Here is a 21,110-nt window from a genome sequence, read left to right as displayed (position 1 = left end):
ATAGCACAGATAGAAATTTAAGTCACTGGGCTGATTTAAATAAGTCCTACAAAGAAAAGCATATGATTACATTTTCATGAGCTGGAATACACCCAGCTCATAGATTACAGAGAACAGATGGGTGGTTTTCTAAGACAGAAGTATGGGGTGGTGGGTAAAATGGTTGAAGGCAATTAAAAGCTACAAATTTCAAATTATAAGATAAATAAGTCTGGGGTGTCATGTACAGCATGGTGACTATAGTTAACAATATCATATGGCATATTTGAAAGTCAGTAAGAAAGTAAATCTGAAAAGTTCTCATCACATACAAAAAAAAATGAAACTGTGGTGATAGGTTTTAACAAATTATTCTAGTGATCATGTCTCATTATATGCATATATCAAATCATTTTCATACAGTGGAAAATGTCAGTAAGATCCCCAATAAACAAAAGAGTAAAGGGGACCATGAAGATTTCATAAGTTTGTCAATGGCAATTCAAGTTCTTAGTGTCCACATTGACAGAACAGGAGCAGTAAGGAAGACTTAAAGAGAAGCCTCAATTAGGAAGACTTAAAGAGAAGCCTCAATTCAGTGAAGAAGGAGAGAGAAAAATCTGAGGACAAAAATTCTTCCTCTTATCATCTGTGCTTTCATTCTCAATGTTCTCTTAAAATGTTAAAACACTTGGAATTTAGCAAGAAATGGAATACTGGGTAAGCACATAGCTGCTCTTTGAGCCAATTTTAAAGTGCTTGATATAATAGGCAGGGTGAGTGAGGACTAGGTCTGTTGGCTTGAGTTCTACTGTTTATATTGATATATTTGCTTTCTTTGAGGCAAGGGGATTCTGGTTTCCTAAACTACATAACCAACTAGTTCCAATAAACCAACTAGATACTAAGACCCTGGAGGAAGAACTTTGGACATAAAGACATGGTTCTTACAAAGGTCTTTAAGAACTCCTTACCTTAAATTCTGTGATTTATCCTCAAGGCATGTATTAATAGGGTGATGTGAATTATCTGACCAGTCCCTGTGAATAACACAACTATTCGTATGAACAGTCAGCAGTGAAAAAATTAAGGGTTAGAGTTGGGAGTATATACTTAAATGTCCATCAAATGAATGATTAACAAGGTTCTTGCTTTCTAGTTTGTGATGCAGCTAAACATCTCAAAGACATAACAAGGCCATGAGATGATGCTTGCGTGAATATATTATATTTTATGATATGCTATGCATCATTCCACGAAAATGAAGCCAACATCTAAAAATGGGTCCTGTAGATCCTAATTTCTGTACTGTGCTAGGAATACCAGTGACTTATTTTCCCTCACAATTTGCATTTCCTTTGCAGTGTTGAGGTAAAATAAGCCTCTGTGTTTGCACTGGCTTCAGAATTAAATTAGTTTGTATATTTGTTCTCTCCTCCTCTTCCTGGATTTGGTTTCAAAGTAAACAGTTATTTTCATTAAATTCTCTTTTATTTGGCTTTAGTTCTTCAGTTACTGTAATTATTCTGGGTGGCTGTCCTGTTTTATTTTTAAGTCAGATCTCTGTGCACTGTTTTAAATCGACTTTAATTGGTTCACTTCCACTTCCTATTGTTTACTTCACTTTGTGGCATTACGATTTCTTTAGCTGGATCTGACTCTTGTCATGGTCTGATATTTTTTAAAGATATTATTTACAGGCCTGCACATTATATAGGGTTGACAAAATGGGAAAAAAGAGGATCATCAATTTGATGTTTAGTAAATGTGGACAAATTACAGGGAAGAAACAAAAATGACATTCATCACCGAGATTGTTTGGAAGTTAATGGCAAACCAGAGTCTTGAGAAGCAGCAGGAATTACCTTGTTTGGTAAAGCCAAAAATGTCAACATATTTTCTTTTTTAAGATTAACCTAGAAATGACCTTTGACTGACAGGAAAGCAGCCATACTTTCAATTTCAAGTTAAAAGAACTAAAACGTTATTTCTACCTAATAAAAAAAGCACAATAAGATTCTAACTTCTCACAGAAACTGTTCGCGCACCTTATAACACATCAAACGCCATCATGGGGCTATTTATCCTGTAGGCTAGCTCTAATAAAGTTATGCAGACATGTGTGGGGACGTGCAAGGCAGTGGAGTAGAGAGGGAGGATTTTAAGGCAGGGAGGTGGGAAGTAAGTTAGTTTTTGTTGTTATTAGAAGTATGGAGAAAGACTTTATTTCTCAACAATATAACAGATCTTCATTTCAAAATCTTGGCATCCAAGTATTTTTCTAGGGCTTAAGGCTAAACAACAAAAATGAAGTCCTATTGTTTTGGGGTCTACATAGTAGTGGGAAACAGCTGGCTGACTGTACAAATAATCCAATTAGCACTAAGGGCTATGAAGAATAGAACAATCAGATAAGCAGTAATTTTTTTTCAAGATTTATTTATGCATACAGAACTGGTGTGCAGGCCAGAGGTACAGGGCAGTGAGAGGACCCCCCCAAAGACAGAGTGGGGGCAGAATAGGCAGATCGACAAAGTACACTGCTGAGGGGAGCAGTGGGCCGGGGAGCAGAGGTCTGCCGCACCATGTGGATCTCCTCCAGGGCAGGATCGAACTCATGCTGAAGTGGTTTTAGCTTCTTAGTACAGTGCTTTAACCCGCTGCACCACCAGGGAGGGCCCAGAAGCAGCACATTTTAAGTGCAAAGAATCTGGGGTAGGAGAGTGCTTGATTATCATGCAAAGCAGCGAATAATTGAAAACGTGAGCAGTATTAGCTTAGGTCATGGAGGTAAATGTGGAAAGAGGGACATGTATAAATATGATGTAAAGCCAAAAACATAATTAAACAAATGACTGGCAAATCTGGTTTAAAAACTTTTTAATTTTTGCATAGCAAACTCTACCGTGCAAACAATAAACACATCTAGAATAGAAAACAGTTAACTTATGTCACAGAAGAGCTGGTGTCCTGGTGTGCTTAAAAAAAAAAAAAAAAAAAAGGCCCTCCCTGGTGGCGCAACGGGTTAAAGCACAGCACTAAGAAGCTGAAACCACTTCCGCATGAGTTCGATCCCCGCCTGCCCCGGAGGTGACCACATGGCAGGCAGACCTCTCCTGGCCCGCCCGCTGCTCCCCTCAGCAGTGTATTTCATAGATCTGCCTGTTCTGCCCCCCACTCTGTCTCTGGTGAATCCTCTCACCCTCCGTATCTCTGGCCTGCATCCCAGTTCTATACGAATAAATAAATCTTTAAAAAAAAAAAAAGATTCTTTTCATCAATATAAAAAATCAATAATCCAAAAGAAAAAGGGGTTCACATAGACTGTGAGAAAGAGCTTTACAACATATTAAAGCATGTTCAGCTTGACTAACAAGGAGGAACATTCAACTGAAAACCACTCTCAGAGGCCAGTGTCCTGCCTTAACAGATTGGCAAAGATGGAAACATTTGATCGTAACATCTGGGCATTTGAGAACTGGAGAACCAGACGTCATTTTATGACAACTGGGAATGGAGATGGGGACAGTTATGGATGGGAAGCTGGGCCCTAACCATCAACATGTTAAAGGTCCATTGCTTTGACCCAGCATTTTCGCTTCCAAGGTTCCACCCAAAAGATTTATTTGTACACATGTTAAACAAATTATGAACACGGATATTCACTGTGGCATGCTCTGTAATGGCAGGAAACCACAGGACGCGCTAGGTAGTGAGAAAGGCATTAAAAGCGAGGGGTGGAGCTGGATGATGAATCGCCCTTGAAACCTGAACCCCGGGAAGTTCTTGAGCAGAGAAAATGAGAACAAGACTGTGTTGGCAATAACTTGTCTGCCATTAACTTCAGGATGGGCTGCTTGTGGGAAGGACCTCCTAACAACTTCAATGCTATTTGAAGGCACCCCCCTCCCCACATACACACTCCACAGGGGGTTCCCCAAGGGAGGCAGAAGAGCAGCAGGAGCTGAAGTGGTCAGGGACCTGCTTATGAAGAGCCTTTCTACTGCCAGGCTAAGAGGTTCCGACTTTCACCTGAAGGCTATGTCACCCTTTCTGGCAAGGCAGTGAACTAATGAGATTTGCATTTTTAAAAGACAGCTCGGCTGACAACGTCAGGGGAGAGATGACAGAGCAGCACAGCCAGAAGTGGAAAGAGGGATTAGTAATTCAGAAACACAGTCCAGAAAGGAGGAAATACTCTCCCTGTTGAGCAGTCTTCTTAATCAGAACCCTGAAAGTTAAAATGCCTAAAGAAACAATTGCCTTAAGTATAGTTATATTTTTTAATGTTTCTGGCTGGATAATTCAAGATCCCTTTTCTCATTATTCAGGTCATGCCTGCCTGCTGCTGTTGTATATTCCTCAGTCCCCATTAGCTATGCCCTCTTTCTAGGTCTCTCCAGAATATGCTGTTGTCCAAGCTCTCACAAGCATTTAAATGAATTGATGTGAGGGAAGGGAACAGACAGGTGTTCTCTGAGGCCCATCCCAGCAAGCCCAGTGGAAAACAGCTTCTCCTAATTGTACCCAGGTTGTGGGGCTTAGAGACACACCGAAACTCATCCCTTTTCTTTGGTGATGAATGACTGGGTGCCAGTGATTGAATGTGAGAGGGTGCTCTTCAAGTCACGTGATTCTTTGTATTCCTTTGCTGGCTTTTCTGTGGGGAAAAGCATCCTGGTTAGGCGAAAACCATGGTGTAGCCACCAAAGAAAAGCGACATGAGCTGGGTGGCATTCTGGTCACACAATAAGGTGGACCATGTTGGTCAGTTTCATTTTTTGAAGAGTAGATTATTAGTAGGACAGTAGATTATTAGAAGATGGAATAAGGACTTTGAAATATTAGGGTGTGATCTTAATTCAAATTTCTAAAGGAAGAGCATATCTTTTTAAATTTCATCTGGTTCACATTCCTCACCTCAAAAAGATTTGAAACATAATTGAGTTGGCAACTGTAGACTCCTTCAGAACCCCTACTCCTGCAATCCATGGTGGCATTGTGAGGGACCTGGCACATTATAAATACATATTAGGTTAAATTGGGTTGATTTTCATTGAATTCTCCTTATTTTTCCAGCTTTATTGGGTTGCAATTGACATATAACATTACATAGGTTTAAGGTGCATCTGACACATTATATATCACAAAGTGATTTTCACAGTGAGGTTAATCATCTTTCCTAGTGGCCATGTGTGTATGTGGGGGGAGGGGGGTAAGGACACTTAAGATCACTTCTTTAACTATTTTCAACTATACAACCTTGTTTTCAGAACTTAGCACCATGCTGGACATCACATCCCCACTCACACCCCCCAACTGAATTTTCAGGGTCCTTTCTATTATGTTGTTGCTCCAGGAAAGCTTAATGACAAATCATTTGTAAAGGAAGGCTTTCCTTTTTGCCTTCTCCAAAATATTTTGAAAGATATTCTCTTGTTAAAATCAGACTAATTCAGCAAAGTCATTTCAAATTTGCATCTCCTTTTCTCTGATCATATTCCTTCTGTCTGATCATATGAAAGCACACTTTATATCCTAAGGAAGTATAAACATGCAACAAGATAGTTTCATATTTAGTGCTACCCAGCAATCAGAAATATCTAGCTCCTCTTTTCTACTGCTATGAAATAAATTACCCCCAAATTTAGCAGCCTCAAATAGTTTTATAACAGCCACAGTTTTATTAAAAAAAAACCTGTAGAACTGTCAATCAGAAATTCAGGCAAGGCTCAGCTGGCAGATTCTTAGGGCTGACAGGTGTTGAATGGCATCAACAGGTCATAATCACCTGGCAAATGAGCTGTTTTGAAAGGTTCTAGAAAGCTTCAGTCATGTGTCTGGCCCTTTGGGCACCTGCCTTAGTCTGCTGGGGGGGCTAATATAACAAAAATATACTCTGGGTCTCATAAACAGAATTTTTTTTTCTCTCATCGTCCTGGTGTATGGAAAGCCCAAGATCACGGTGGCAGCAGATTTGAAGTGGGTGAGAACCAGCTTCTTAGTTCACAGTCTTCTTGGCGTCCTCACACTTACCTGACAGTAGGGGTGAGGAGCCCCCTAGGGTCAGCTGCTCCGTTTTGAGTGCTGCCCTTGGACTTGAGCTGTTCCACACGCAGACTGAGCCAATGCCACTTGGTGGCTTAATGTGCTCCTGTTCCTCTTGCCAAGAAACCAGTTATTTTTAATCTACCTAAATATCATTTTCCATTTAGAAACCAAACTTATTTATGCACCTTGAGCAAAGCAATAATCCTTTATTTAGAGAGAAACAACGCCTGGGTTACACAGGAGATATGTTCAGAGGCTACCGTGGATCATTCGCTGACATACAACCACAGCCCGGGTTTAATTGGCAATAGATAACATCTCCAAGAGTACAGTTAAAAATAATGTTCCAAATACTTCAAAACATAAACATCCTGGAGATAATTAAGATAGCACAGGGCGGCAGCCTCCAGAGTAAATTATGGCCATGTTGTGACTTAATTGGTTTCAGAGAAACTTAGCAGCTATGGCTCGTGTTGTAGAAGGAGTGAGTGTTCTCTTCATTTGGAGGAGAGTCGGACTTGCCTCAGTCCCAAAGCAGAAGGTAGCATCTCCTGACACCTGGATGCACACTTGGCAGCAGGAGGGGAGTAACAGGTGAAGCAGGATGCCCTTGACTGCTCCCACACAGACTCTCTCCACCTGGGGCCTGATACCAAGGAAGAGCCACCATCTGATCCCAGGTCTTCTCTGAGACTATTTCTCCCGTTATAAAGTGTCTGGACTCCGAGAGGCAGGTACTATTAGAAGGATGCGTTAAAGTGCAAGTTGGAAAGGCTAGAGGAGTTGTCTGGAAAAGCTGCCTTCCTTCTATGGCCCTGGGGATGCCAGTCATGCACACTTAGAACAAAACAGGGAGCTGGGGAGACCAATGTTGATAGCAGAGGGACACGGCTATTTTTATGATTTTCTTTTTCTATTTCTGGACTTCTCTATAGCATGTCTTCTTTTGCATTGGTTGATCTGATCTTCTATCAGCTAACCCATTGTTTAAGCTTTGTAATGGGATAAATATGAGCGCAGAAAAACAGCCTTCTCTGTCAGCCTTCTCTTTCTTACCAAAGCCTGTGTGTTTTTATAATTGATATGTGCATGTTATCTTAACTAGACATTTTGTTCACAACATCTGAGCTTTTGCAGAAATTAGTATAATTCATGTTTTTCTAAATATGGAATCATGTTTCCATAGATGGGTGTATATTCATGCTGTTTAATGATTTGATTTTGATCAATTTTGATTAATAACAACTTCCATAGTCAATTACTACTGTGCCCCTTATTGCCCTTTTCTATATCATGATGTAAGATCCTGCTGTGTTGTCTCAGAGGAAACTCAGAAAATGTGTTGTTAGGGCTTCTGTGTTAGGTCCACACTTCAGTTTTGCATGTCACGTATGCCCAGGAGAATAGATGGGGGTGGGTATGGGGAGCAGCGATATAGGGACCCAAGTGCTGAGCGCCGTGGGGTCTTGGACTCCAGGTCATTCTACTGAGGGCAAAGTGAGGCCTTAGTTCTGAGGTCTGGCCAAAAGTGCCAGTCGCTACTGTGAAAGCTGAGACTATTCAAAGGTCTGGTGCTCTTCAAAAATGTGGATTTTTGCTTCCAGACAAGACCATACCTTTCTTATTTAAAAAAATCTTGCCTTTAAAAAAAAAATCTTGCCTTAAAGTTTATGCAGATGTCTAATTCATCACTACTTATAACCTTGAGAAATTTTTGCTCTTGGACTTTGGTTGATCATGGTTGGAAAAGTTACAAAAAACTTTTTCGTTTCCTCACAGTAATGCTGTAAAAGAGCTACTATAAATAGTGTGTTACATTAATAATATATTACATTTGGAAAGCAGATAATATGATATATGTATGATATATCTCCAGTTGCATGCTTAAAATATTCATGCACAGAAAAAAAAAAAAGAATGTTACATAGACCAAGCTGTTTTGAGTGTTATTCTGGGAAGTGGCAATTTGGGTGTACTTCTCACCTTTTTTTATTCTACATTTTGTAAGGTTTGGTAATAAACATGAAATAAAGACAGTGTTTTAAAATTGGCTCCTTCAAAGCTTTTAACAAATGAAACTCTGAGCTATGTTGGGTCTATGTGTTCAAATTCCAGACTGTGCTGTCTAGTACGGTAGCCATTTGGCTCAAGTGGATATTCAAAATTATATGTAAATTCATGAAAAGCAAAATAATTTATTAGCAACTTAATTCTTAGGTCACATTAGCCATATTTCAAATTTTAATTGCTGCTCTCTCGTCCTCACAGAAAGCTCTGCTCTATAGTCCTAGTGGCAATGTAGTTTATCAAACTCTACCCAGAACACTATATACACGTGTGGGCCAGTTTTCAGGGGCATAAAAATGGGCATATGCCTCTTGCCATAGATGCAGAGACTCCCCATCCCCAGTTCCTTTAAGACATCACTCTGTGGTCCAATAAATTCGAAGAACTTATGCCACAGCCGCTCATCTACTGACCAAAAGAGAACTCAAGCCAAGTCACTAACGCCTGGCCCACAGCTCTGGCCACCCTTTCTGTACTACTACGTCCTCCAGAAAATAAAGGCTTCCTAAGAATACTTCAATTCAGTTTAACTTCATAAACATTTTTTGAGAACTTGCAATGTGATAAGTACCATAAAAAGCACGGTGTCTCCAAAACCAAGTAAGAGATCCTTCATTATCCCCAAAGGTTGTCGAAGTATAGGAACAGGAGAGCATGCTGGGTAAATGAGAGCACAAAGTAGGGACAGAGCTGTTTATGGGAAGCCCAGAGATGCTTCCCACACAGGAATTTGCTTGTGCTGGGGCTTGAGCGTTATGCATCTGAGTTCACAAATTAGCACTTCCGCCCTCAGCTCAATTTCCCCAACTGCAGGAGAAAAGAGGTTAGACTATATTTGAAATGCAGTCAACCCTGACCTAATATTGCTGCTGCTATTTCTTCCCATCACAAGGGATGATTCAATATGTCCAACTTTTTAAATCTGAGGTAGTTTCCTCATTTTCAGCCTCACTTCTATACCTGTAAACTCATTTTAAGTCTTCAAATGAAATAAAATATTCCTTTCAGATGTAGTCATGCATTCCATTCTGGGTGACATAAGAGCACATAACGTGTCTGGGTGAGTGGCTTGTGTTGGAAATGTCAAAACCCATGCTGAGAACCTGAAGGGCCCCCTTCTCAAACCAGGCTCCTGTATTTTCACAGATGCAATGCTCTTGGTGGCCGAGCGACTGGAAGGACCTTTCAACATCGAGTCGGTCATGGATCCCATAGACGTCAAGATCTCTGAGGCCATCATGAACATGCAAGAGAACAGCATGCAGGTGTCGGCAAAGGTATTTGCATTACTCATACGTCTACTAATGAGGAAAGCGCAGTAATCTGAAAATGAAGTAACTAGATATGTCGGCTGGGATTAGAAATTCTAATACGTTGTCAGTGAGCTTTTCCTGTCAAGCTACAAATTTGCTACTTCATTAAAAATGTCTAGCAAAATGGCACTGAGAGAGGAAGCAATCTTTTATTTTGCAACTACTCAATCATGAAGAAATTATTGGCTGCTAAAAAGTCTCAGAGAGACTCAAGTCCATGGACTAATCCCTCACATTTGTAAGCAATTTGGGGGGAATTTTCTTTATAATGCTTGAAATCTCGTCACACCCTCGCCCTGTTCTCTCTCTAGTGACGCCTAATTATATCTTCAGCTGCACAGAGCAGGCAAAAGTGCTATATGTTCTATTGTAAAGAATTAAACAGTCCCTCCAAGTTCCTTTTTTTAAACAAGGCTGTAAGCTTCATTAATGAATCTTCAGGGTTAAACGTGCCTCTGTATAAAGTCAAACGCACATTAAAAGGGAAAAAGGGTAGTACATTTTCATAAATCATATGAGACAAGCTTCTAGCTTGGCAGCTGCAGAGTACGAATACCAGGTGCACAATTTTTATTTGTCCCCACCCAGTTGAAGATTAACAGGAGCCTCCTTAGACAAAATTGAAACGGCGCAGTGGTCTCCAGTCTCTGCCTTCATCACGCCTTCTCTCCCACTTTGAGACTACACAATGCGCCTCTGTTCTTTTACCAGCCTCCCTGTCACGAAACACTCGCCAAATCTGTATCAGCCCTTGAAACCTGTTGATGGAGCGTATTTTAATTGAAAGTCATTCACACATAGATGTCAGGCAAAGAGTTGCATGTTTAACTCTCTTCCATTTAAAAAAAAATCTCTGTGAACCTGATTTCAAATATAACCGAGGAGGTGGGGACATTTGGGGGAGGTACTGTCCAGCAGAAACAGAGCCAAGGCGTTGGACTTGGTTTCCCAGGCTGGGTGTGCGTCAAAGCAGATTTGGGCTCTTCAGAGAGAACTGGTAGGAAGCAGAGTGTGAAAGACCCTGATTTGAGTTACTGTCTCGATTTGGGAGATGGACGGGCTGAGTGTGTCCTAGATCTAGTTCTGGCTTTTAATGAGCTTGGGTAGCCAGCATAATGGAGGAAACTCCAAATTGGCATCTCCTGGTGGGCAAATAACACACGTGGGGTTCCGTGAAAAGCTGCTTCTGCCTTTCCTGTGTAAAAATAGCAATCATCTATTTCTCTCAAATCTATTGCCTAGAAGAGACTGAAGGTGATCTTTGAGCAGTAGCCCAGGTACTTGAGTAGGTGCTCAGTTTGCTGATGCTCACAGGGCTCTAGAGAAGAAGGCATGGCAAATAGTGTCTGTGATTTGAAACCATCACAAACATCTAAGAAACAGAGGTTTCCTTAGGTGTGGGTGCGAACATGTTCCAGTCAAGTTATTCCATTAAAAACATTCTAAGTATTCAAAAAAAATTAAATAAAAAGTCTCTAAGAAGTTTAGATGGATTCTCTTTATTAACTGGAATGCGGGTGAGACAGTTTTGTAGAATTTGCCCCATTCCTTTATAATAGTATTGCAGCTCACAGGGAATGTAGTTTTCACAAAATGCACAGGTTTCTGTGTAAGGAATACACAAAATCAAGGGTAGAAATAATACAGGCCATGTCAGAGTCCACATGAGGATACATCATGGAGAGTCATAAATAAAAGTACAAAAGGTGTTAAGTGAGGTAAAAACAACAAGCAAAAAAGAAGGGTATTGGTAGCACAGAGGAAGGAAATGGAGTGTGTTAGGGAAGGGGGAGGAGAGGAGAGCAGTGAGCATTGCCAGGCGGCTCTCTGGTCTGGAAGAGGGGTCTGGAAGAGGGGTGAAGGAAGGATGAAAGCCAGTCTCTGATACAGTGGAGAGGTAAAAAGTGGTTGAAATTTGGGTCCACTTAACAGCAAACAGCAACAGGATCTGCTCGTGGGATAGCTATGTTATGGAGAGGCTTTTATTTCATCAAGAATACAATTTGCAAATATGTGGTTTCATTTTCCATACAAGCCACATCCATGCAATTTTCTTGAACACTAATCTAAATTCTTTAATCTAGCTAAGACATGGATGGTTGATTTTTTTTTTTCCTTTTTCAAAGGAACCTTTACTCATTGCATACAGTCTCATCAAGTAAGTTCTAGATTTCCAAACTTCCCCTGAAATATTTGCATAACCGGACACTTCATTAATTTCTAACAAGCAAGCTCTGGATGACAGGTAACTATTTCCTAATTGGGGACCAACTTCCTGAGAGTTGTAAAGCTTACAAATTAAAATGACATGTTACTTCCGGATAGAACAGCAACTTCTCCTTAGGAAACCATTCAGTTTATGCAGCAGTTACCAACAGAACACATAACCAGACCTTCTTTCAGAAAAGCAGTCATTTTTCCAGCTCACTTTTGCTGAGTCTTGTTGCCAAAGATTCTAAGTGCTTGACATGGTTCGAGTTATGCAATATTTGTAACTATGCTTATAATGAGGTAGCTCTTCTTCCTTCTTTTCCAGGGAAGGAAATTAAGACTTAGAAAAACTACAGAACTTACAAAGGTCTCCTTGAAGGAGCTTGAAGGAGTAGCTGATTCCCGAGTTGGCCTGGCTAGACATTACATTTTAATGACTGGGCTGCCCGATACACCAGTCTCACACCAGAGTAGGGTTCAATTAAAATCTGCTATACAAGGAAGTTCAGTAACCTTCAGTTAAACCATCCAGGAAAGTAAGAAACTACAAATGACTGTAGCAGGTGAACTTAAAGTATCTATCTGTCTAGTTCCCTTTACCACTCTGCCTAGTACTTCACATCTTACAAAATTCTAGTGAAATGTTTCTCTTAGCTAGCTCTGTTACTCATTACAGAGGGTTGAGTATAAAATAAGAATGCTCACATTTTTCTGCCTTCTATCTGAAGGTTTCGGAGGCAGCATTTCCCTCCCTTAAAGCAGTAGTTGTCATTCTGTCTGTAGAAAGGAACAGCCAACCTTTTGTACCTAATCATTAAGATCCTGAATTAGTGAGATACCCAGACTAATGAAAGATTTATTCTTATGTTGTATGTTCAAGCTCCAATCATGTCATAGATGTGTCTTTTAGGTACTGTCAGATCTTTTTTCCTCTCCATGTTAGTCCACAGCTACACTGTTGGCGGTAAGGCACACGTACAGTCTTTTCCAAAAAAATAAAAATAAAATAAAATAAATACATCAGCTTTACCAAGTTGTATAGTCATGGGATCAGAGTGCACTTTTTCAAACTCTTGATTTGTGTCTCTTTTCTACAATATTCATATGATATATACATATACAAGATTTATATGACATATATAAAGGTACACCAGGAGGAGGTACACCCAGAACCCCCAAACCTGACACTCTAAATAGGTCTGTCATCAAGACAAAACATTTTCTAATGCATAAGACCTTTAATGGAAAGAAACATTAATACAATTAGTGTTCAATAAAGAAAAGGAAAAGAATATAGTTTTCAAATGAAGCACCCAAAGTTACCCATCCCCTCGTGGGTAATGTCCAGCCAAAGAGGGTTGGCCCAAAACAGGGTCACTGAGTCCTGAAAGCTGCCACAAGGCTAAGGCACCACATCGTAGGGACCCACAGGAAAGGGACAGAAGTAGCCCAGCACATCTGGGACAGAAAGAACAAAATCTAGCTCAAGATAAAAGCCGCCATAGACAACCTCCACGGGGGTCATCCACATCTGTTTTAGCCAGTCCAGGACCAAGAAACAAGCACGGCTTCTTCACATGTCTCTGCTCCGTGTGTCTCCCTCAGGTCTCCTTCTGCTTTCCCCCTCCTGCTTCCTTCCTCCTCAGTCTCCTCTCCAACTTCTCCTCCCTGCTCAGTTCTACCTCTCTTGGGTGGGGCAGGGAACTTGGAACTTCCCCTTTCCCTGGGGACCACCCTGTTACAATATGACTATATAAGAGTATATAATAATATAAGTGCTATATATATTTTAATGATCAAGCAAATTCAAACTTTTCTTGCTTCCTTTCTGGAAGAGTAATCACCTGGTAACAATGACAAGCTGCCATTGGTGAGCAAGTCCCACCTTCATTCAATAAGCACCCTGCCATGAATCGGGCATGAGGCACAGCAGAGACAAAACAATGTTCTGCTCTCCTGTCATTCTGCTTCTAGGTGTCCTAGATGTTCATTTCAAACCCTCACTACAATTGTGTGAAGCATTCATTTCCTTGTGTTAAAGGTAAAGCATTTTATGTCTGCAGAGATTCAGTGGCAAGCCCGAAGTCATGCAGCTAACAAGGGGCAGAGTTGAAACTGAAGCTCAGAACTTTTCTGACTGAAAGAATAGATTGCTGGAGGCGATTATGCTAAGCAAAATAAGCCAGAAGGGGAAAGATAATACTGGATGGTGTCACATATATGTGGAATATAGAGAAACCAAACAGTGTCAGATCAAGGCAGATTTCAAAACCAACCTTTGCAAGCTGACCATTGAGCTGAGGCACCCAGTGGGGGAGGGGAGGGCTGAGAACAGGGTGCAGAGAGAATACTGGGGACACAGGTGGAGGACTGTGGGTACCTTGGTGGTGGGTGTGCTATGGAGGCTATCCTGTACTTCCAAAATACTAACAATGAATCAGTAAACCAATGAGAATTAATAAAAAATATATATTTTGAAAAAAAAGAAAAGGTATTTCCAGCATGCCACTGCTTCCTCAGTAAGCATTTTCCACCAGGTCCAGGCCACAGTCAAGGGAGGGCGACTGCCTGGCCCACCCTGTGCAGAGTCTGTGTGTCAGAAACCCAAGCTGTTAGTTCTTCAAGCCCCAGCCAAGTTTGTTATATTTACCAGCTTCACAGTCCCCATCTAAGAGAACAAAGCCGCCACTTCCACTCCCCACCCAAATCCAAGAAGATCAGAACTCTGCAGATTTGTGCAAGTCACCCAAGGGAAGGGAGAAAAAAATGTGCTGAGTTCCCGCCTGTGAATTCAGCGTGTGGATAATCTCCTTTCCATCCTAGCAGAGAAGATGAAACTGATCTCACTAGATATAATTTAAGTGTATTAGGAATAATTTTAGACCTAATCCAGGAAAAGATTGGTTTGTCAGATATAATCTAAATTAAGAAGGAAGACTTGTTAAATTCCAATTGAGATCATTCATTCAATTAATACTTATTACAGACGAGGAGAGAACCCATTACAAAGAGCAGGACAGCCTTCAGGTACTTAATTTTCTCCAGACAATTCCTTCTGATTCTACAGCTCAAATGAAGATGAAAAAAACTAAGAGAATAGAAAAAGAATGTAATAATTTCTGCCTCTAGCCAATCTTAGTTTCCTCATCTGTAAAATGAGAGGTTGATCTAAATGTCCGTTTCCCAACTCTAACTGATTACAGTTTTACGAACGTTATCTCGGCTCATTATGAGGTTTCATCGACTTGCATTCAGATATGACTTTTTTCTCTGAATCTTTTTCCTTTCAAAACATTCAGGTATAAATATTATGTTAGCGATTCACCTGGGACAAGTCACTACTTTCAGACATAAGGACATGGTTTAGAATTTATTCCAAGAGCATTTGTCTTGCTTTCTTTGAATCCCGGTGTTGTGTGTCCCCTTCTAATGTAGTGAGAATTATCCCCTGTGCTGTGGTCATCTGGCTGTTTGCCTTCTTCTCCCTGGGATTTTAAGCTATTCCAGAACTGTAACTTCATCATCTCATACGTATTCCCCACAGTCATCCTCACATTTATTTTTACACCTGGAGGAAGCAAATTCTGGCTGAGATAAATTAGGAACATGAAAGTAAACTGCCAGAGAGACGTCAAAGATAAGGCATAGAAAATATACTTGAAGTTAGCCTAGTATCTTTAAAATAGCATAGAGGTTACCAGATCAGATTTTGGCATCAAGCCAAAATGGGATCTATTTTTTTTTCCACTGGTAGTGTGACTTGGGAAAAAGTATTTATCTGTCTTTTAAAAATTATCTGCGCACACTCAACTAATTCACGTTAAAAGTGAGGATGTTAATAGCACCTCTCAGAGTCATTTGGTAGAAAAATAATATGATATATACAAGGGACTTCACATGGAATATGTCAAATCCAAACCACTGAGAAAAGCTAAGCATCTTAATAGTTTATTTTTGCAATGTCTCTGATGTCTATTAAATGCTAGAGAGCTTCATTGTTATGTTTTTGTCTTATCCTTGGGGTTTACGAGCTCATCTTCAATATCTACCACCAGAAAAGAGTCTGATATATGTATACTGCATTTAAATCCACTTGTGCCTGATTTCATTCCCTATGGCAGACTAGTTCCTCCAAGGAGAATCACCTAGCCTATGACATTGCAAGGTTGGCTCTGAAAGAATGCCTCATGGACAAGACTTTCAGGAGAGAGCAGGCTGAAGGGGAGCGAGCGGCCGGGGGAGACCAATGTTCACGCTGGCTCTTGTTCTCCTCCAGTGGCCTCAGCAAGGTCAGCTTTGCAGAGGGCTTCGAAGGAGTCCTAGGCTGTGCCTGGTAGCACATTGTTCGCCCACTGGGCGAATAATTGACCTTATCCTTCAGTCACGGGTCAGACTCTTCCTCAATGTCACAGAGGAATAAAGTAAATGGCCATGTGATGTATAAAGTTAGCAGTTCTATTTCTTCTTGAATTTTGTGTGTAAAAGAACAATTTCCAGATTCAGAATATTTTCATGAGTTATTTGAATTTCAAAGTTCATACTTTGCCATCACTCTCACTTTTAATTTTCACCAAAAAGTAGTGACCTTGAAACCATACATCTTGAAACATCTTTTATTTGGTTTCTTCATTTCAATATAGAGAGTGAGACTATGTCCCACTCCTGTTTGTAACATCACTGGATAACAGGGCCAGATAGTTCAAGTGGTAGGGCAGGGAGAGGGGGAACACATTTTTTAGAATGTAAAATAAAGGTTAAAGAAAAATGCTTACAATGCATTTATAGGAAATGTGTCCGAAGCAAAGTAGTTTTAAATTTCCTTCCATGTAAAAGAGATAAAAAAAAAAAATTTCCCTCCTTTTGATGATAAAGGGAAATTCCAGATTATCACTAACCTTTGGAGATTTATCTTCAGATTTCCTTTCACTTTCACTTCAGGGCAGAGATAAGATAGTTACATTTAATGCAGTTTACTCAAGAACAGGCAATTGAAATTCAATTCAGATTTTAACACTCAGTATGTTCTTAGGACAACCTACTCCCCCTGCCTTCCCGAGGAGAACTCGCTAGAAACACATTGCCCATGGGGAGCAGATTATTGTGTTATGGGCATTTCAGTGGCTGTTGCCCAGCCTCGCAAATACACAATTATCCAGTTCTAAGAATTTCTTTTTTACTCAGGAATATGCAACCTGGTTTGATTATGATAGAGTTATTGCCCCAGCAAACCTATATTTAAACATGTGTGAAGAAGCCACTCTGCGTGTTTACAACAACTTCCTCTGCCAGAAAATTTTGAATTCTATATGGGCCTAGATGCGTATTTTACATCTCTTTCATTTCACCTCCTCATTTTCCTAGAATATATTTTACACAGCTGCCAAATAGCTTAGACGCCTGACAAGGTGAAAAATCAATAGTGTCTTATTAATACAGTTCACCCTGAACAATGCAGGGGACTAAGGTTGCTGACCACCACCCCATTGGAATTCCACACACTATGTTTGACTCCCCTCAACACTCAATTGTTAATAGGAGGCTTACTGATAACAGTCAAAATTTATTATAGACAATCTCCTACAATAAAATTAGAAAAACAAAACTGTTATTAAGAAAATCATATAGAAGAGAAAACACATATATCATACCCTGCTGTATTTATGGTTACTGTAAATTGACATCACCCCTTTATAAGAAAATCCAAATTAACTCACATAGTAGAAACCTTTATTGTTCAAGGGTCAGTTGTGCATGTAATCTATTAGCGGGGTGGGGGGGTGTGTTTTTAAAATATGAGATTCATGGAAATGATTGTCAAAAAGAATTATTTTGCAGAAAATTTGGGCTGGACACAATTTCTGTGCTTGCTACTGTGACCTCCATCACCTCTTTAGCCAGGACTGCTCTCCTCATCTTGCCTGCAGCACACCTCCACCTGCCACATCACTGCCCCGGTCCCGGACTCATCCACAGCCTGTTCTTTCCCCAGGGGTCTCCACTCCAGAAACCTGGGAAAACCCTGAACTCTCCCTTCCTAACTGATCCACAGGAAGCCTGTGAAATAGTCTTTCCAATGTCTTTGACTCCACCCCCAAGAACTCCCCTAAATCCATCATCTCTCACATGGATTACAGCATCCTAGTTAATTTCCTGCCTCTGGTTTTGCCACACTCCAATCTATTCTCCACAAGGGAGCCAAAACCCCAAAGAAGCTCAAAATGCAAATAGACTCACACCGCCCCCAGCCTGCTCATATCCTCCATGCCCCCCCCCCTGTTGCCATCTGAGTAAAACCCACAGGTGGTCCTGCATGTCATGGCCTCAGTTTGCAGGTTCCACCCACAGGGCACCCCACCCCCACCCTAAATTACTGAGTTTCTGATGCACTGGTTATCTGCACAGTCCTGCATGCTGAGGAGGTGATAGTGTTTGGGAGCCTGCATCTTAGTAGAAATTTTAACCTAGAAGGGAAGAGAGCCCATGCTTCCTTACCATGGACCATGGAGGTCACAGTAGCAAGCACAGAAACTGTGTCCAAGACTGCCTAAATGTTCTACAAAAGAATTCTTTCTGACATCCACTTCTATGAATCCCATATTTTAACCCCTACCTTGCCTCCTGCCCCCCGCACTAATAGATTACATGCACAGGTGACCCTGGAACAGCACAAGTTTGTTCTGAGTTCACGTGGATTTTCTTATAAAGGGGTGATGTCAAATCAAATGGCCTGGACTCTGTTGCTCTTATTTCTAGCTCCAGCACATTTCCCGGGACATTCTTTCCACCCTTTCCACCCCCCCACCCCAAACTACACCATCTGTCAGCCATGTTCCTTTCACTGCCCAGACAAGATGAAGGCATCTCTGAGAGATGTTAAGTGCAACCAGTTCTCTCTTGTAGAAAACATGCCAGCATGTAGTGGTGGCCGATCTCTGTGGTGTAAATGTCCCCCAGTGATGATTTCGAGCTGCTGCCTGACGTCACTGAACACAGAGCAGCCCCCATGATGCTTCTCCCCCTATGCAGACACAGGTGGCAAAAGTAACCTCAAGAGCAAGGTAATAGTAAAATAATTAGGAAGTAATGAGTTTTGCATATATATCACCTTTAAAAAATAGAATGTCCCTAGGCTGGCCACTGTGACACTCAGTGGTGTTAAATGGTGGGATGAGTGGATGATGCAAAGCCAGGCTGTTGAAATGTACTTGATTTTGTAAATTCTGTAGCATTGTCTTAAAGAATAGTTTTAAGTTTACAAACAAGGAGCATATGAAATAATGATTTAGTCAGACATTGAATGGGGGACAGGGTGGGGGTTAGGATTTTTTCCTCTCCACTTTCAAAATAGGCTTTGTCTAGTTGCTTGTAACTCTTCCCTCTCGACACAGGAGGAAATATCAAGGTGTTCTGCTATTTAAGGAATGCAAGCCTTCAAGGAGAAAATTTTTAAAAAGTCTTCTCCAGCAAATGGAAAGAATTTGCTTTTATTGAAGAAAAAATTTTATGAAGTTTGGGACACATCTGACACATATTCTGGAAGCAAGCTGCGTAAGCCTTGGGAGTAAATTTTTTAAACCTTAAAACTGACACAGTAGCTGGCTTTCGAAAATTGAAGCCAAGGAACAGCAGCCAAAACTAAAACTGATGATTTGACTTTATTCAGGATAACCCAGAATTCTTCTCACAGACTCCTGATCCCATCCAGGGATTTACAGTTTGCCAGAGAACTTGGCCATGGGACCATCGTAATCAATCTTTAAGGCAAGAAAAGCATAAATCAGAGAGAGAAGGGGGGAGAGGAAAGGCGTGAGAGCGGAGGAGTGACTGTACTGAGTCATGAGGAGGGAAACCTGTTTTCTTAGAAAGGCGAGCCCTAGAAAGTTGGCAAACTAGCAAAAGTGAAAAAAGAAAAAATTTTAAAGCTCGATATTTCAAATGTTTGCACAATGCCTATTGCAATGTTACAGCTATAGGAAGAAGCCAATCCTAAAATGTCTTAAGTTTGTATTCAAGAAAGCACATCTAGGGTATGAGCAGAATGCTCTTAGGCACCAGGGGTGAAGTGTGGGAAATGAGGCGCCCTAGCGCCAGTACCATCTCGTTCCACAGTGACGATGGGGCTCCTTGGGCTCCTACCATTCAGGAAATGGTTTTGAATATTACAGATGCTCTGTGGACAGCGCCCAGCACCCCCAATTTTCATCTTCACATTTCCCTTCCACTTTGAAAAAGTGCTGAGCTCTACTGAACCTAGACCACGAGAGACAGGAATATGGGGTTTCTACAAGGTGGGACAGTCAGGAAGGGGGTTTGTGCAAACAGCCCCGGGTGGCTTCCACTTTTATACAAGAAACAGACACCACCTGAGACGGGAGTCCAGGTCTGTCTCAGACCCCTGATTCTGGCTGACCATCACCAGATGACCAAGCCTCGGACTCTCTCCGCAGAATCGTCTGTGAGCAGCTATCATTAGATGATTGAGACAACTGTTTCCGTTCTAGTTAGCAGTTTAAACAAAGTTGCTGGTTTGGTTTTGTTAATCTGCATGGTAAATGGAGTAAGGGACATAGGAAATGGTATTGTTACTTGGGTGAATGCTTCACTACAGCCTGAGAGCCCCAGCATGGAAGAGCTAACCTTTAATTTGGAAGAGAACTGATTGTGATGGGGTATATCATGAGGGGTGGGACTGACATCTGTGCTCCTGCCATGTAGGTTCTGTTTCCTTTCCTATCTTTTTTCTTGTTACAGAAAACTATCTAATGGCCTTCAACATGGGCTTGCGAAAGAGCAAAATTACGACTAAAGATTTCTTCATCTTTCAGTCCAGTTATTTTTAAACCCATACTATCCACCAAAAAGTCGTACAGCTTCTAGATATTGTGATGAACAAAATATGTAAGATTATCTTCTTTGTAGAGCTTAAATTATCTGTGCATCACCTTAGATTTTGATTTACTCATTTTTAGTCTCCTGTTTAATTAGAGAGTATTTCTTTTAAATTAATAGTACCTCATTATGCTTCATTCTTTGGTGTCTTTTTATATGGTCTCTCCATCTTTACAACAGCCTTGAGAATTGGGACACCATGCTACTCCTAGGTCACACATGTGTAAGGAGACAGAACAAAGCTAGTACTTCAAGCTGTTCGACTCTTGTTCATGACCTTTCTCTTGTGGATATAATGACCACAAACTGTATAAAATATATGCAAGCCATTGTGGGGGTGATAGCTTTTGTTTCCTTGGGAACAACCAAGATAGATTTGAATTTCCCCAAGTGGTCATCTAACTAGTAGTTCATTCATTAGTACTGTAATATCAATTAGAATCTAATAAGTAAATAAAATATGGCATGTTCTCAAAACACAATTTCATCTGGGTAATTTTAATTATCACTTATATTTAAATATGAAAGGCTAAACTTATGTTTGTAACTTTCATAGTGCTACATGGGAATCGCAACATTTTTTCCACCATAGTAAAAGTC

At 40.7% G+C, this 21,110-nt stretch overlaps 1 protein-coding gene across 2 annotated transcripts in view; it reads left to right on the top strand.

Annotated features, from left to right (window-relative positions):
- The window catches only part of GPC6 (glypican 6), a 975,543-nt gene that overhangs the window by 863,388 nt on the left and 91,045 nt on the right, over positions 1-21,110 (top strand). For both annotated transcript variants that reach the window (XM_004680069.2, XM_012723230.1), the window contains exon 5: positions 9,244-9,374. In XM_004680069.2, coding sequence (XP_004680126.1) covers positions 9,244-9,374 — 131 coding nt within the window. The remainder of the gene's footprint in view (positions 1-9,243; positions 9,375-21,110) is intronic.

Source organism: Condylura cristata, unplaced genomic scaffold (assembly GCF_000260355.1).
Source record: "Condylura cristata isolate star-nosed mole 26May11 unplaced genomic scaffold, ConCri1.0 scaffold00010, whole genome shotgun sequence".
Taxonomy (NCBI): domain Eukaryota; kingdom Metazoa; phylum Chordata; class Mammalia; order Eulipotyphla; family Talpidae; genus Condylura; species Condylura cristata.
The sequence above is the reverse complement of the archived record's forward strand: the minus strand, read 5'-3'. Positions and strand labels throughout refer to the sequence as shown.